General features: G+C 39.2%; 2 protein-coding genes across 2 annotated transcripts in view; one reads left to right on the top strand and one right to left on the bottom strand.

Annotated features, from left to right (window-relative positions):
* Positions 1 to 684: 684 nt before the first annotated feature.
* LOC128303020 (uncharacterized) lies at positions 685 to 2,099 on the bottom strand. Its single transcript, XM_053039873.1, has 4 exons — positions 2,000 to 2,099; positions 1,787 to 1,936; positions 1,453 to 1,725; positions 685 to 1,370 (listed from the first exon to the last, which is right to left on the bottom strand). The coding sequence occupies exons 1-4, from the start codon at positions 2,097 to 2,099 to the stop codon at positions 685 to 687; spliced, it is 1,209 nt and encodes a 402-aa protein (XP_052895833.1).
* A 6,476-nt stretch (positions 2,100 to 8,575) lies between these two features.
* The window catches only part of LOC128301870 (uncharacterized), a 31,777-nt gene continuing 24,107 nt past the window's right edge, over positions 8,576 to 16,245 (top strand). The window contains exons 1-2 of the mRNA XM_053038528.1: positions 8,576 to 9,180; positions 10,534 to 10,749. Of these exons, the coding sequence (XP_052894488.1) occupies positions 8,900 to 9,180; positions 10,534 to 10,749 (497 nt within the window). The 5' untranslated portion in view covers positions 8,576 to 8,899. The remainder of the gene's footprint in view (positions 9,181 to 10,533; positions 10,750 to 16,245) is intronic.

The raw sequence follows: 16,245 nt of genomic DNA, 5'->3' as shown, positions 1-16,245 counted from the left end.
ATGCATAATAAATAAAAGATAACCAATAGTAAAATTACGCGTGTGGCGCCTGGCGGGGTGGTGTCTAAGGTAGCAACAATGCAGCCAAGAAAAGTCTGTAATGACAGACTAAGATCTTTTGAAGTTGTAGTGCTACAAAAGAAGAATTAATTCGCCAGGTTATGCTAAGCTGCAGCAGTTACAGAGATATTACGGTTGTGGAATACTACCTACCACACGTTCTTCTTATAATTTCTCAACTTGGTTTAGGTCAACTTGACCCAATTATAGAAGAAATAGTTGTCATTCATCAAAGAGGATTCCAAAAAAGAAGTTCAACCTGTGACCTTACTACCTAAGATACCCTGGAGAAAGTAAGATAGATGCCGTTCCACTTTTATCCTTTATTCAAAAGTCAATACCATCAAAAGAGAACGCAATGATGTTCACTGCCAACTGCTCATATGCAATGCCACAATAAGTACCCAGAATTCGGATGTGCTATTGGCTCCACAAGTACTCTGTGGCGAGCGCTCAATGAGCAGTAGGGATATAGCAGGTGTGATTGGCTCAAATTAGCAGCATTTATTGCCGAGAAGAGAACATCTACCCTGTCCAGTTTTCATAATGTTTACGTAACAAACTTCACTAGTCAACAGAATTTTAAACCTCGGATAGTAAAATAGTTTTCCCCTTTTCATTCACTTAAAACGGCAGTACATTAGCAGCTATCGCTTCGATCGGAACACTGTCTACTTTAGCTAGCAAACTTTGAACGCTGCAGCAGTAGGTGAATCCCTTGGCCAACGTATCGAACGAATCATTGTACCAGCCATACTCGCGACAGATATCCGAACACAAGAGTTCACCTGGCGCAATCGATGTTCGGTACGGATCGTTGCTGGTGACGAAAGCAATTGCGGCATTTGCGCTTGGCGACTTAATAACTTTCCATGTCCATTTTGGAACCGTAATGCCGTTCGCACTGAGCGTGATTGGAACCTGGGTGCCATTTGCGTGTGGCAGCGTTAGGGTATCAAACGTTCCGGTGTACACTGTTACATCGTTCTGTAGCCGATCGGCAATGTTTCGAGCGATCTTTTCAACGATCAACCAGTTACCGGCGTTCACCTTCTGCCACTGTGGCGCAACATTGACGTAGAAGTAGGTATCCCATTGCCACGTACGGAATATACCATCTGCATCCGGTGTCATGTGTCCTCGTGCCAGGTAGGACACGGTGTTTACAAATTTGGCCGCTTGCGTTGAAGAACCCAGCAGTTCCGCTAGTCGCGTTTGTTGCGACTTGATGGTGTAAGAAGTGTCCACCAGAACAGTGCTGGGAACTCCGGTAACTTTAAACGATGGACGATAGGACTCCACTATACTAGCTGAAATAATGTGTGTGGTGTGATGATAATTATCGATTAAAAGGCAAACGAAACAAATAACGGACGTAGAATGTTTGCCTACCGGAAATCGAATCACCATTGATGGTGTGTTTCGTGTAGATGGCAGACGCAGTTTGCGCATTGTAACACACAGAAAAATGCTTAACAAACCCTATTCCAGATACATCAAATCCAATGTTGCGTATCGTACCACCGTTGCCACATCCTTCGCTGGTCGATTGATGATCTCCAGTCACAGCTTTGGTGCAAACAATGCTGGATACGTTGACGGGAAGGCCGTTTAGTAGGAACGTGCTGCCACCAACACATGTGATCAAAGCTTTGTCCAGTAAAGCTGTAACGAAATGGGTTAAATTTTCCTCAAAATCGAGTTGACTAAGCAGCTTTGTACTCACTATTGACGACGTTGTTCTTCGGGCATGCTACAACATTCGATTCCCCAATTGCCCAAACAAGTTGTCCACTGCTCGGTATCCAAAGATTACCGTTCTTCAGAAACACGGGTTCCGGAAAGGTGAGATCAGTTTTCACATTGATCGTACATTCTAGAGCAAGAAGAACTCTATGACAAAGAGGGAAGATTATGGTTTTTGGCAAATTTTACTTACGACTTCGGACGGCATTGAAGAGACAGAACGATAGTACAACCAACGACCACATCTTGAAAGGATCTGTTCCAATTCTGGATTTCGAAACACTTTTAAGCATGTCGCAAAATAGACCGACTTATGTGTCTCACATGGGGGAATGAATATAGAATCATTAAGAATCGAACCTGTCGACGTTTGTTTGCTGATCTGAACAAGCTTTCTAGTGTTGTTTTTTGAATGTGGGGAACAGGATCTGTGTATACACAATGGAAGTTATAGAACCACCGGGGAACCGCTCGCACGATTCGAATAACAAATGTTCTTTGTCTTTTGATATCGATCTTGCAGTTACCAAACGGACGGTGATCAGCTGACTATCCGTGACGTAGGTGAAGCATAGCCGATTAGTCACATTTCAGTCACTGTCTAGACTTTTGAAACAAGATCGGGCGCGTGCTGTTGATTCGCACATGACCAATTCCTATTACAGTGTTTTTGATTCCAAAAATTCTATTCCAAAAATTCAAGAACACTATGGGATTCTCAGAATTCCCAGAGAATCATAAATCGTTATTTGAAGATGAAGATGATATGTAAACTCTAAAAACATCAACGCACATTTATATTTAATTTATCTGTATAAAAACTCATATTTCAAAAAGCAAAGAAATAAAAGAAAAACCCAAAATCATGAATCTATAAGGATTCAAGAATCCAAAAGAATTCCTAAATCTTTTCAGGATGAATCTATAAAGTTGCATTACTTTTTGAAGATTCATTAATCTTTTGATAGTTTACTTCTGCTTTGAATGACTCCACGTCAGAGATTCATACCAAAAACAAAACTTCTTTATAATGAGCCCGGTATTAATATTCCATACTCCCGCGACTCGCTTCCTGGATGGCAATAACCTATTTACCCAGTTGCTATCATCCAGACTGGTTGCAATCGGATGGCGTTCGGATGAATTTGCCCTGCCTGTGGGAATTGAATGAGGTCTTGAGCTGGATTTCAGGACGGGTTTTTTTCTTATTTTACGAACCGATCCCGATCCCGCGGGCTACATCGTCTGGCAACTGGAATCGTGCCGGCGATGCGTACGTATGGCCGGGCATACGAGCAACTTGTCCCCGATCAGCAATGCCATCCACCACCGTCACCTTCAGTGTGATAGTCCGCAATGTTTTTTTTTTATTACGTCCCATCCACATAGTATCTTCCGCTGGTCTCCGATAGTTGTCACTTTTGATTGCAGCGTGTGTTCCACTTCTTGTGCGTCCACCCAGCGAGAGGTTTTGTTTTTTTTGTTTAGAATCACTTACCGAAGGCAAATAACCGGTAACGCCAACTCTAGCGCACGTTGCTGGCTGGTGCCATAAATCTACTTTCATTTATGCAGCAGGTTCGGGTGCAACGATGTTTTTGGTTGATGTTTTGAAGGTGCATTAGAAGCGCATTGGAACGAAACAGGTTGTGGTTTCATTTTCAACTCGGGTGATTTCCGCGTTCCTAGTTGCGGTGTAGCAATAGTAAAAGTATCCGAAAGATAAGCTGCTAGTCGAATGGATGCGAAATATGTTTCGTTTTCATTGGTATTTACTTTGCGGTTTTATTTTAATTGCTTTACATTGCTCTAGTCTCCTTTGGGCTACATTTTATGCTCGTTACCGGATAGGACCAGTACCAAATTCCATCCGGATTGTTCCCACGTACGCAAGGCAAATTTTATGCACAAAGTCACAAACGCCCAGATAATACAAACCAAGATCTCGTGAGGTTTTGTAGTGCCACTAGAGTCATATCTGCTCTATAAACGCCCTTGAATATTGCAATTAATATCAACTTAATCTTCTTTTATATATAACACTAATGTTGGTTTACAATTTTTTTTTTTGTAGCATAACACGTTTCTTACGTTTTCCATGTTGCTCGTGGTGATCTCTTCCTTTCGAATGAAAACACAGAATCGCTACAAGGTTTCGTTCGCGAAAGGCTTTCACTGATACTTCTCGTACCGGTTTACACCCGGGAAGTGAAGGTATGGCACTATGGGATCTACGTACTTCGGTAGCATTTTTGCGATTAGGTTGCAGGACATATTGGTTGCCATTTAAGAATATCTGTATGTGATAAACATGTATAATAGATATTCGATTTAATTATTTCGTTTTTAATACTATTTGGTAATTAATGTGACACAATGTTCCATCAAATATATTACACTGTTCTACACCAACAAACATATAACCTTTTAATTAACTTGTTTCATGTGTTGCATACTTTAAGTAACTTTAAACTACTCAAAGCTGAAAGCTACTTTCGTACACCACGCGTTCAGCTGGTGGAGCTTTTTGTCGGGATCGCCACATTTTGGCCCACTGTGATGGCATGAACGCTGTCGGTTGCTACGGTTGATGCATCTTGCGTTGCTTGGATTGTTATTTAGCGATAGTTCGCTCGGTCGCACGTAAGCGCGGCGTGTTGTGGGTTGCTCGTATCTCTCTGCAGAAGTGTGTTCGGTGCCGACCGGGTGCCGATATGTAAATAAGTTCGACCAACTATTCTGCCCAATGGTAACAGAACTTCTGTCTATATTTTGTGTGCAAAGTGCATGTTTAAAAAATTATGAAATTGTTTTGTTAAAATACTGTTTAACCAATAACGTGAGAAGAGTTGTGTTTGATACGAAGGTAAACAACTTAATGGTGACAAGAATTACTGCAGGAAATATTTATCAAGGAGTGTTCGTGGCGCTGTGAAGGAGAAATTAAGCAACATTTGAAAAAAATGTGAAGAAAGCCAATCATTTGTAATTGTGATGCGTTTTATATATCGGCAATCACATGTGTTGGCCAATTCCGCCAAATAAAATAGTGTCCAGATATAAAAAGGAGAAATTGTGACCAAAAAAAAAACAACCACCCTCCCCCCCACAAGCACACACACACACAGATTAAAAAAACATCCACCCATTAACACGGTCATCTTCGTATGAAAAGTGGTTCATATGCTTCCGGGCAAGATATCAACGATACGACGATTTTGCACTCTGTCGATCTGACCGATCTCCGCGGAAGTGACCTCAAATGGTTCGCGTGCGATGTGTCGGCAGACGCTAGCAACAAAAAATACGAAGTGTAACGATATTGGAGCGAAAAATTGTGTCAATCGAAAGTGTATAGACCCACCGTATGACCGTGGTTTTGTTTTTTATTAGCGAATGTGATTCCACCACTGATCGTGAGTGATCGTACGCAGAGTAAATAAGAAAGTGCAATGTGCGGAGAGGAAATGTTAGCATGACTGCTTGAATGCTGATGCGATTTGAAGAATTTTGCATCAAATTCCAATACATCAAGCAAGGAATAAAGTTCAGGGTGAGGGGGTAGATAATGAAGATCACGAGTGCGTAAATTATGGTAAGACATAAATGATAAATTAAAGAGTTAATTATGTTTGCTAGAAAAGGATTGATTCATGAGAAGTCACAGTTATTTTTTTGGTGGTTTTGCGGCGACCTGTTAACGCGTTTCGTCCAAATTGCCTGAAGCAAACCATTTATAACAGTTTCCGCTAGCGTGCTAGTGTTCAGATGATGGTGCCAAAAACGCAAATCCACATAATGGAATCCCATGAATGATGTCAATAGAGGGAAAACCGGAGTGTATCAATAAATGTATTTCGTCTTTTTTTCCCTTTAAAATGCATACCAATTGGAAGCATATTATAAAACTTAATAGTGATGTTTGTTCCAGATTTTTCTCCATGTCTTTTTTCTGTGTCTGTTTGTTTGATCTTTCAACATATTTGCATCGGATCAACATGGATAATGTTCCGTTATTCGTGTTTCTTCCCAAATGTCGCTGTACCCAGCCTCATACTCATGGATTGGTGGATGGCGTCTGTTAAGATATTCGTTTTCTTGTCAATTTGCATATTTTATTAGCGATGAAAACGTATCGTTATTTTGAGTGATGGATTGTAACGGTGAAGACAAAAGATACATAACATGAAATTGATGATGTTGAATTGGAAAATGTATCCCACCTGTGACATTTGCAACGTAGACGTTCAAAATGGGGTACAATTAATTTGATAAAAATGAAAATTTGAAGCTCATCTGTAAACATTTTTGAATAAAGAACATGTTTTACGGTGATATATTAATTTCAATAGTCGAATGTAACGCTACTGTGCCTAATGATCATGAACATATGTGCGGCACAATCTGATCAGGTAATATCGATCTGTTCACATTTTTTTTAAATCCTATACTTACGTTACGCACTGTTCCCTCTTGATAAATAAATTTCTTATTAGAAGCCTGGCCGAAATACAGTGATAAAATGATGGATGCATTGTACATTAATGAAACTTCTGGTTGTATAGCACATTACGATCAATTTTCCATCTCCAACAACGAAAGGTTACGACGTCAACCAATCCATTATGGAATGTGCAAAAAGAGGTTAAGCTTCCATCTCGCGGGGTACGTCCCATCTGATTGTACTGATAATACTAGAGCGTACCGGGCAGTTGAGTGGAAGCACTGTTAACGATCGTAATACGTAGCATCCAGCAGGATTGCAATGCAGTGGCTCATTTTTGCAAGGAAGTATGCCGCTACGGGGTGGGCTTGGCAGACTTGGAACTCCCCGTTCGACATGAACGTAGGTCATCATTCTGCTCATAAATGGTTTTCATTTCCCTTTAGCTGCAGCAGCAAACCTGTCTCGAAATAGTGCACTATGTGGGTTAATGTGACGCACTAACCGCGTTCGAGAGCAGGCGAAGGAATGAAGGCATCTCAGTAGCGCAGTATGTCTAAGCTATTTGCAATGATTGCTATTTTCGCTACACTTGATATAATTGATCAGTGTAAGTTAGTAAGCGGGGACGGGCTCTCGTTAAAGCAAAATAACACATCCATATGGACGAAACGATTTGCATAGGTGAATTAACAATTCCAGGTTAAACTAGGCCTATTAAACTACTGAAAACTGAGGTTTCCCGAGCGCAATGTTGAAAGCAACAATCATGAACTGCTGTTAAATAAAAACCATTTCCAGCATCCAACAGCTAATTAAATCAAACTCTAAAACAAAGCTGAGCGGTTTGAATTTTGTGTGTGACGTTTTCGTAAAACGCAACATCCCCCCGCGTTAGCTGCTGAAAGACGGATTCCGAAGCCGATGCCCGATACCGGCATTTAATTTTCCATGATGAAACAGCAAGTGAAGTCGAATCAAGACAACGGTTACAGTCCGATTATTTTGATGTTAATGGTGAACCATGGCCAATATGATCTCGGAAGAGAAATTCGTACTCCTTATTCACGTGTAATCAACTAGCCATGACCATCGTCTCGGGGTTTCCAGTGCCCGTACGGCATCAGCCGGTACGGCTGCTAAGGCCCCGCGTGTACATTCTCCTAGCAGGGATGTGCAGTAGAAAACGAGTTTAATTTCATCATTGTTGATATTGTTGTGCCATTAACATAATTTTAGGATTTTTGCCGATCGGTGGCAGAAGACACCGCGGAAAAAATGGTTTGTGCCCCGTGCCCGTTGGCGCTCGGTTGTAATTTGGAGAAAGTTTAAAGATGTCCATCGGGTTTTGATCGTCGGGTGTGAAGCTGTCATTAGAAGGGTCATTAAAGAATGTTTCATCCGCACCCCCCATTCAAACGTTAACTAGTTGCGCTTCGGTTTTTTTTTCGCTCTCTCTCTCTCATCCTACAATGCAATTTAATTGTTAGCATAGCACCGTTTTGACCTGAATAGAATGATGGTTTTGGTAAATTTCGATGACGAACCAATTCGTTTTCGATCACCTCCCACGGCTAGTTGATACATCATTATGGTAGGGTAGCGAGATTTTCACAATATTATAATGAATAATTGAACAGTTTCTTCTACATTTTGGAAATATTTTCATGAGTTCAATCTCCACGGCTTGGGGCCTCTAAGGGTAGTGATCCCCTATAGCTATGAGGATTCTTGAAACTTTTGAGAGTCGATTCCTGAATTGAAAGACTCATTTCGAAAGATTCGTTAAAGCCAACATTAAATTTTCGAGATTTTTGAATATGTTTATAAATAAATGTATGACAATATCTACATTAGCTAACTTCTTCCGTTCGACGGACATTAGAAAGGTCGAACCGTTGGAGATAGCATTAAAGTTTTTTCTATGCTAAAGAAAATTAGTTACGTACGATGAAAGGAAAATTTTGTGTAACCCAAAAATGAAGTACCAAAGAATGAAGTTGAATGAAGTTCCACTAATGCAGTAGACATTCAAAAGAATTCTTTAAATTTGGAACAATTTTTGAAACTTACAGGCTGCACTGAGCCTCTTAAACAACATAATGACACCTGCTGTTATGTTAAACAGATCTCCCAACTATTATCTCATAGGACCCGGCCACCCGGTCAAGTTTGGCCATGTGTTCATTAAAGCTCAAGTATTGAATAATTTTAAATATGTTTTCTTTTCCCCAACATTGCATGCACAAATATAAATTATTTACATTTATTCTTTTTGTTTTCATTACGTTCATTTTAGGTTGTGCACACTCACCACGGAAAAGATCCAGCCGTGACTCAACCGCAATTGGTTTCGGTTAGATGAATTTGTGTTTTTTTTACGTTCCTTAGTATGTTCAAAGTTGCCTGCAGGAATAATAAGCTTTAGGTTACTGTTACTCAGTGCAAATATTGACCGATTGATATAATTGCATCGTACGTTCAGAATTAGTTGCGCGATGCTAAGCAAATTGCCACCAATTAGCATCGATGCGAGCTAGGCATGCAGTGTTATGGTTGATTAATTGACGAATCTGGCAGCCTCATAATACACGCAAACTGCTCACATGCACATGCAGTTGGTGTTGCACGGTTTGTGCTAATAGAACGATGGGGAATATTATGAGCAGCAGCGACTCGACGCTACCGAGACAGCAGACAAGAAATGGTAGTGGACGCTACCGAACGACACCTCGCGAGCATATGGACTACACTAGCACCAAGCGATGCTACTTTGAGGATGATGTGAACAGTCAGCCAAATAGTCATGAAACTTGCCACAATCGGCAACAGTCACCGAATGCGGAAAGTTCCCGCATGCTGTTTTTGCTGTACCTGATCCATCGGACGTGGAACGTAGTGGTTGATAGCGTGGACCAGAAGGGAAAAAAGTAAGTAAAAGTAAATCACACTGCTGTAGTCAAACAAATCTGTTTGTCACACTTTAAAGAAGATTGGCTACATGATTTTTAGTTCTAAGTATTATTAAGAAACTAATTTAGTTAACAGTATTTTAAAGCTTTTAAGGTCTTAGTCACAACAATTTTAGTTTGTTACAGTGGTGAAGTCTTTAAAAATCGCAATAATAAGATAAATACTAACAAGCTACGTTTTGAAAGGACTAATAACAATAACAAATGCACATTAATTGTCACCTTTCAAACGTTTAATTGTTAGCATTGCTTAAATTTTCCCCTCGATTATTGGTATGCATTGCTCACTTTCAGTTTCTTGCAGATTTAATTCGTTTTTTGTTTTTCACTTTCTTCCGTAACGGTTAGTCTAGGGGCAATAAAAAAAATACGCCACAAACGCACACAAAGAACCGCGTGTAAGATGTTGGAACGTTTTTCATTGCATATTTTAAGTGAAGGCTCTTCATTCATCAAATGGTTTCCATTGGGCATCGACCGAACAAACGGTCGATGGTAGATTAAACTAACATTGAAAAGTTTCGATGGGCAGGAGAATGACGACGGTAAGGCAATGGTCGCTGGCAAACCGGTTTCGCCCTTTACCACGATAATATGATGTAGCATGCAAATTCACGTATAAATGCAATCAAACACCACCCATTCGGTGAAAGAAAGTGCGGAACATGTAGGAAGTGCATTGCCTCGATCGAACAGGAAACAACACAAAAGAAAAAAGAAACATATTGAACCAATATTTGTTGAATAAAATCAGGAATTGATCCAGCGAAGACATTGTTTAAATCATTGCTGAAGCATCATCTTATGTTTCGCTCTGTTTTCTTCGTGGTTGCTTTACGAGTTAATATCGTGTTGCTTGCGGTGCGGCTCAAAGCAGGAAGTTTTCATTTTCCTGTGGTGAAATCGATGGGCAAACAAGTTCAAACGAGTTTGAAACGAAGGAAGCACAGCATAAGATAATTTAGATTGATGAAAAACACAGGACACGCATAATCTGTGTCTAAACATGTTCCTGTAAGTGAGCAATTATAAATGTAAAACAAATTACTTTGAGCTTCATTATTTTTTTACTGATGAGAGGACATGATTTGTCATATCTGATACCAACTGTAAGGGAATTAACGATTTGAAATAACGAATTTCATTATTTTAACGTATCTTGGAATATCATGGAATGATGCCTGGACGATGTAAAATTAAATCGGCTGAAAAGAATTTAAATTAAAATAGTTAGACTAAAAGTAATTAAAACTAATGAAACTTTGACTAAACCATTGAGACCCTTTTGCAACATACCCTCTTTCATTTTAGAACACGCTTGGGACTTCCAGAGTCAGAAAATTCAAGACCTCCAAAATGTCTGTACGATGAAAACTTTGATAGCGACCTCAATCTGACGGATCTGGACGATCAGTCGAGCATGTACGGTTCGCAATACACATTCTGCACCTGCAGCTACTGCGAAGAAGAATCGGAACGCGATCACTTCAACAACGTTGCCGGAAATCGATTTTCCTTTTGTGAAAGGTATGTCTCACTGAGTGATTTTATTATTTCGCATGTGTTTATATTTCTTTTGCGCTGAAATTAAATTTTACTAAGTTGCTTTGTAGGCACTGTTCTTGTTTTGCTCGTGCCACTTTATCCATTAACACTTTTTTCCCCATGTTATTCTATTTTTTTGTTTTAATTTACCTATCAAGTGCCAAATTAAAATTCCAAAACAATGAAAGCAACAGACAGAATTCTCTTTCTGAAATGAAAATAACAGACTCGCGCAGATTATCCATTGATGGTTTTGTTGGCTGTTCCGACAAATCTGCCCCTCAATGTTGAGCCTAAACTTATGCAATCCGCATACACTTCAAGTGAACGCACCATGTTCGACCACGAGTTTTAATCGCGGCGATGTAGGTAAAATAACAATTGCTACTGTAAATACGCTGCTCTCTTTGATTATTGTCATGTTAAGAAATTATTATTCTTTTTGGTGTTAAATGATCATGCTTTCATTCCAAGATCGGCAAAGGTAAGAAACGCAAACAGATGGCAGACAAAAGTGATGTGTAACAGTGAATTCGGAAACATTTTGTGTAAAATCTGTCAGATCAATTTAAGTAAAGACAAACTCCTCAGAGCATAGCTGATTAAATTGAGAGTAAGTGCTATCATTCTGGCATAATTCCACAACGGTTGTGGTAATAGTTTCGGTAAGTATTTATGTTATTCTTCTTATGTTTTTTATATTGAAATATTAACATTTATTATTTTATATTTATACTTTTAGATAACTACTGTGAGCGATTTACCAACCAAGTTACGTTAATAGACGTTAATTTAATTAACCAAAGGATTCTCATTCTGAGGAGGCAGTGAAACAGATCAGAGAAAATCCCACATGCTTTAGAATTGTTAAGGATATTTAAACTGGAATTTTGAAAAAAAAAAACTGGAAGTCTCTACATTGAACTGTTCAAGTGTCCTTTAAGTTATGATAAACACTTTATGTAAGATAAATATTAAATTCGCAATTTATTTCGCAAGAAATTACGACATAATTTAGTTCAGAAAAATGCATGGCAAAAATAAGTGTATAATAAGATGTTAAAAGCATGTCAGAACCAGAGAAAGATAAGACACAATGTTAGTAAAGATAATGAAAAAACATCGTCTACCGCATATCATTTCAACCACATCCGCATACTGTAGTTAACTCAAGATATAATTTAATTCAAATCTGTAATAAAAGTGGAAGTGTAATTATTTTTGTTAGGGCATGAAGCAAGGTACGTTCTTTTATCGCTCCAGATGTGTGTAAAGCTTAGTACTACAGTAGGTTACGATGGCAGTTGAATTACCCAAGACATTCACCAAACACTTGAACCAAGCTCTGAAATGCAACATGAACTGAGGCAAATCACACTAATTAACGCAGCATCACATTTAATTGCTTTCGTCTGTGCCCTCTCCAACAAGCACACCGTTGCACGAAGATGTCAATGTGATCCATGAATAGGTCATACCCGACGTATTGTTTGCCTTTCAAATGCACTCCAGCATTGATCGACGTTAGGAAGAAATTGGGTTTGTTGAACCCATGAGCCGCAAACATTATGCATGGCAACATTTCCAGTGAAAAACAATAAAAATGTCAATAACAATGGTTTCATCCATTAGAATTTCTTGAAATTATGCTACATATGTGGTACTCTTGTCGTAATTAGGCAAATTGTATGATGCCTCACATGATTAAATTGCAATGTTACAAATGCAACTCCTGAATGAGTTAGTTAAGCATTGTTTGTTTACTTTATAAGAACATTAATGGAAAACATAAAAACAAGGGAAAATATAACATAGTACAGCAAAAGGGAATTTAGCTGGAATTTTATTGTAAGACAGCTGATCAGAACACAAAAAAAAGGTTCGTCTCTTTTGTTGCGTTGAGCTTTTTCTTCGACCGAGAGCTTTTCATCGCGCGTACTTCAATAACATCGCACAAGTAAAGCTTTCACCCTCACGCTATGCAGCACGCTTTGCACGTGCTGCTCTCATTTTAGTAGCAGTAGTTTACCATCATTCGTGCTTCCCAGTTCTCTCAGTCGTTGAGCATCTGGAAATTTGCTGCTCACATCCCGAAACCCAAGTTACTCTCCCGTTGTTTTGCTACGTGCAGGCTCGGCTGTTGGCTTTCATGTGGAAAAGCGCACCCCGCACCCTTGTGTCACACCCGGCGTTAGTTGAGCTCCCATTCTCTCACCTCGTGGCGGAAAATGGTCCAACAGTCTGCTGGCAGATGTGTAACGCTGGGGAGAGCTTCGGAGCTAGTTTGTTAGTTTGGTCGCTTGACGATGGGCGGAGGTTGCTCACCAGTCTGTATAGTCGGAACTGTTCATTACGAGGTGTGTGCGCTTCGGGTGCTGAAACGGTTATTGCGGGTTCGTCGCTTGATGTAAAGTTGAAATCATTTGAAGTTCGAATATGAAACATAAACGGTTTTTTATTGTGCATAATGTGGTTATCACATAGAAATGGTGCTTAGTTCGTGTAAATGCTAATAAATAATAGTTTCGTGTGAAAATAACAATGATAAACATCATTATTGTGTGTATCAATAAGCAGAGTGTATTGATATAGTAAAGGTATTTGAAGAAGTCAAAAAAGAGTGTAGTGAAATACGCTTAAATAATGTGAAAATGAAATAATTTGTTCGCAAATACAAGCAAAAAAAAAACATCGTAAAAAATATTACTTTTATGGTGTATAGAATAAAAACAAATCCAAATAATGTGGCCAATTTTACATAGGTGAAAAACTCAAACATATGCTGTTTGCTTGAGCACCACAAATGATTTCAAACCGGAGTGTACTCTCGGCACCAAAACAGTTGCTGTTTCGGCTCTCCATGTGCCGAATACGAGATTGAAGTTTGCGGTGGTTGATTTTTGAGGTTTTGCTGTTCATTTATTGTGTGCTCGGTTAGTGTAACAGCAAATATACGCTCCAAATCGTCACGGCTAGGCTAGCCTTCCTTCAGCTCGTGCGGCCAGGCCAGATTACCGTTACTGGCAGTCGGTTCGGGAAGAAAAACGTTTCAAAAGCTCCCCAAGCAAAACCCCGCAAGTGACCACAATCATTCCGCGAAACGATATCGATATCGGTTGCGATCGTGGAACGTGACGTGATCGAGAGTATACTATTGGAAGTTGGATCGAATTGTATTGTACGTTTTGCACCAGCTCGACGCTGTTATGGATACCGTTTAGTGTTCAATTTGAACTACATTTGAATACTAAGCGGTATTAAACAATCCTTAAAGCTGTCGAACATCTTGTTGGAAAAAAGGTAATTGTAACATCTTTTAAGTAATTCTTATCTTTACCCAATTGTTGTTTGTTGTTCGCTTTTTGAAGTATTTTGCAAATGTTGTACTGCTAAATTAATTTAATCTAAACAACAACTGTTATAAATTGCTATTTTTTTTATTGTGTTCTTTGTGCCACCATTTCATTATCATTATCATTTATTCTACTTTAAAAAGGAACAATTTTCAAATAGAATATGATTTACGACACAGTTACTAGCAGCCCAGCTTTGCGATGCTTCGCAGCGCTATAAATTCAGAAGCTAATTTAGCAACTTTTAATGTCATTATTAATTAACATTTTCCCTCTCGTGTCAACATTGGTCCCGTGCCAACGGGTCCCTGCCCCGTGGGCTTCTACTTTTCACATTAAAATTCTCATTATCCAAAGATTTTCTCTCATTTGATTTTTGCGCAGACTCTAGTGAATGTCTATTTTCCTATTTCTATTGGCCATTTCGGTGGATGCAGGCAGAGAAAAGTGGTCAAAAATTTGTAATGTAAATTGTGTGTGCCTTGCTTCGTATTTTTTTTTTTGTTATCTTCAATTATCGCTTTATAACGTCGGCAAACGCTGCTCTAATGTTGGTGCGGTTTTTTTTTTCGTTCAAGCAAACGGCCCCGCTACTGTGGCCGGGGGTTGTGAATGAAAAACTGCGTTTGATATTTTTTTATGGTGCTGCTGCTGCTGCTGCGGCTTCGTCACAACTAATCAGGGGCATTAAATTTTAATAATTCAGAACCTTGTTAAGGAAACGGTCCTCCAAACGAATGGTGGTTCCGGTAGGGAAAGAAAATGTTAGAATTGAATTGAATTTTTGTGTGCGAAATTTGCCAGGCTAGAGATAAATGAATGGTTGATAAAAAATTGTTTGCTTTAAATATTAATGTAGTAAGTAGCCAGGCAACGATTTAAATAGATAATGCTTAAGACAATACTGTTACCCGAAGAAAGTCGAAATAACGATACAACAACAGTATAGACATTAAGGCCTACCTCTGGTCTCTCCGTCACTGATTCCCTCTGTACACGTGAAGAACAAATGTTTGCTCTGAAGAAACCACCCAATATGACCATATGACATGTTTGTACTGCAGTACGAACGAAACAATTGCAAACAAGAGGATGCTTTCAAGCAAATGTTATTTTGCCGATGCTGTCATTTCAACGTGTTAATCATAGCTTACAGACAAGATGCCACATTTTCGAAGCGATTGTCCAATCGGTCTTACTTCGGAACCCTTCTTTCGTCTGCGTTTGTTTTTTATTTCTCACAAGGTTGATTTTGATTCGAGGGTTCGTTGGCGGCTGGCACTGGACGATGGTTTTTCGTGTTCCGCCAAAGATTTAGATGTCATGGTGCAATGTGCACGTTTCCGGGCCTCGTAAATTAACTGAACCGGAATGAAAATGGCCACAAAACGCACCCGGCGTGATAGGTTTAATGCCGGCCACTGTTTGATAATCGATTGCTTTGACTAGTAGACCGCGTCTAAAGTGAAGTCACGCACCGTGGTGAGTTTTAAACTATTATAAATGAAGCAGCTTTTATCACTTCATTTACAACTGGCAGCAATTTCCGTTCTCCTTGATGTTAAATCGAACGATGGCTGTTTGGCAGTATGGATCCAGTGTCATGTGTGTTGTTGTTATTCAGATGTATGCGTTTAGAGGATTTACTCTTCATGAAGCGAATCGGAATTATGCCTGAAAGCAGTATAGTTCCAACGACCTTCAAGTTGTTGGATCTTCATGACATCTTTTCATGTGGTGTAAAGTGAAGGGCTTCTTCCTCAATTTGGAATTTTCAACTTATCTTTACTGTTCTGATTCGATCATAAACGATCCCATGGTTTAGTGATAGTTCAATGATAGATCATCCAATCTCATCTAAGTCACGCAGAACTGACTGAGTAAATAAAGCTAATGAAAGCCAAAAATAATGACCTAGATGGTTATGGCAAAGCTAACTATTGGAGGAGTGATATACTTCAGGTCATGAAATCCTATCATATTAACTTCAATGAGCAATAATTTTAAGAAAATAATAATCGTCATTTATTGGAACTTCAAATAAAATTCCAGCGTTTGACAAAAGCTATGTCAAATCTCATCAGAATCGAGGTGTCGTGATTCAAACCTAGTAAAACAGTAACAA

The sequence above is a fragment of the Anopheles moucheti genome, chromosome 3, assembly GCF_943734755.1.
Source record: "Anopheles moucheti chromosome 3, idAnoMoucSN_F20_07, whole genome shotgun sequence".
Taxonomy (NCBI): Eukaryota; Metazoa; Arthropoda; class Insecta; order Diptera; family Culicidae; genus Anopheles; species Anopheles moucheti.
Note: the sequence above shows the minus strand (reverse complement) of the source record. Positions and strands in the feature narration are given on the sequence as shown.

Coding starts and splice junctions, on each gene's coding strand:
- LOC128303020 (XM_053039873.1), bottom strand. CDS start 2,099: ATGCTTAAAAGTGTTTCGAAATCCAGAATTGGAACAGATCCTTTCAAG. Junction 1,937..1,999: donor CTTCAATGCCGTCCGAAGTC/GTAAGTAAAATT, acceptor TTCTTGCTCTAG/AATGTACGATCAATGTGAAA. Junction 1,726..1,786: donor GAAGAACAACGTCGTCAATA/GTGAGTACAAAG, acceptor ATTTCGTTACAG/CTTTACTGGACAAAGCTTTG.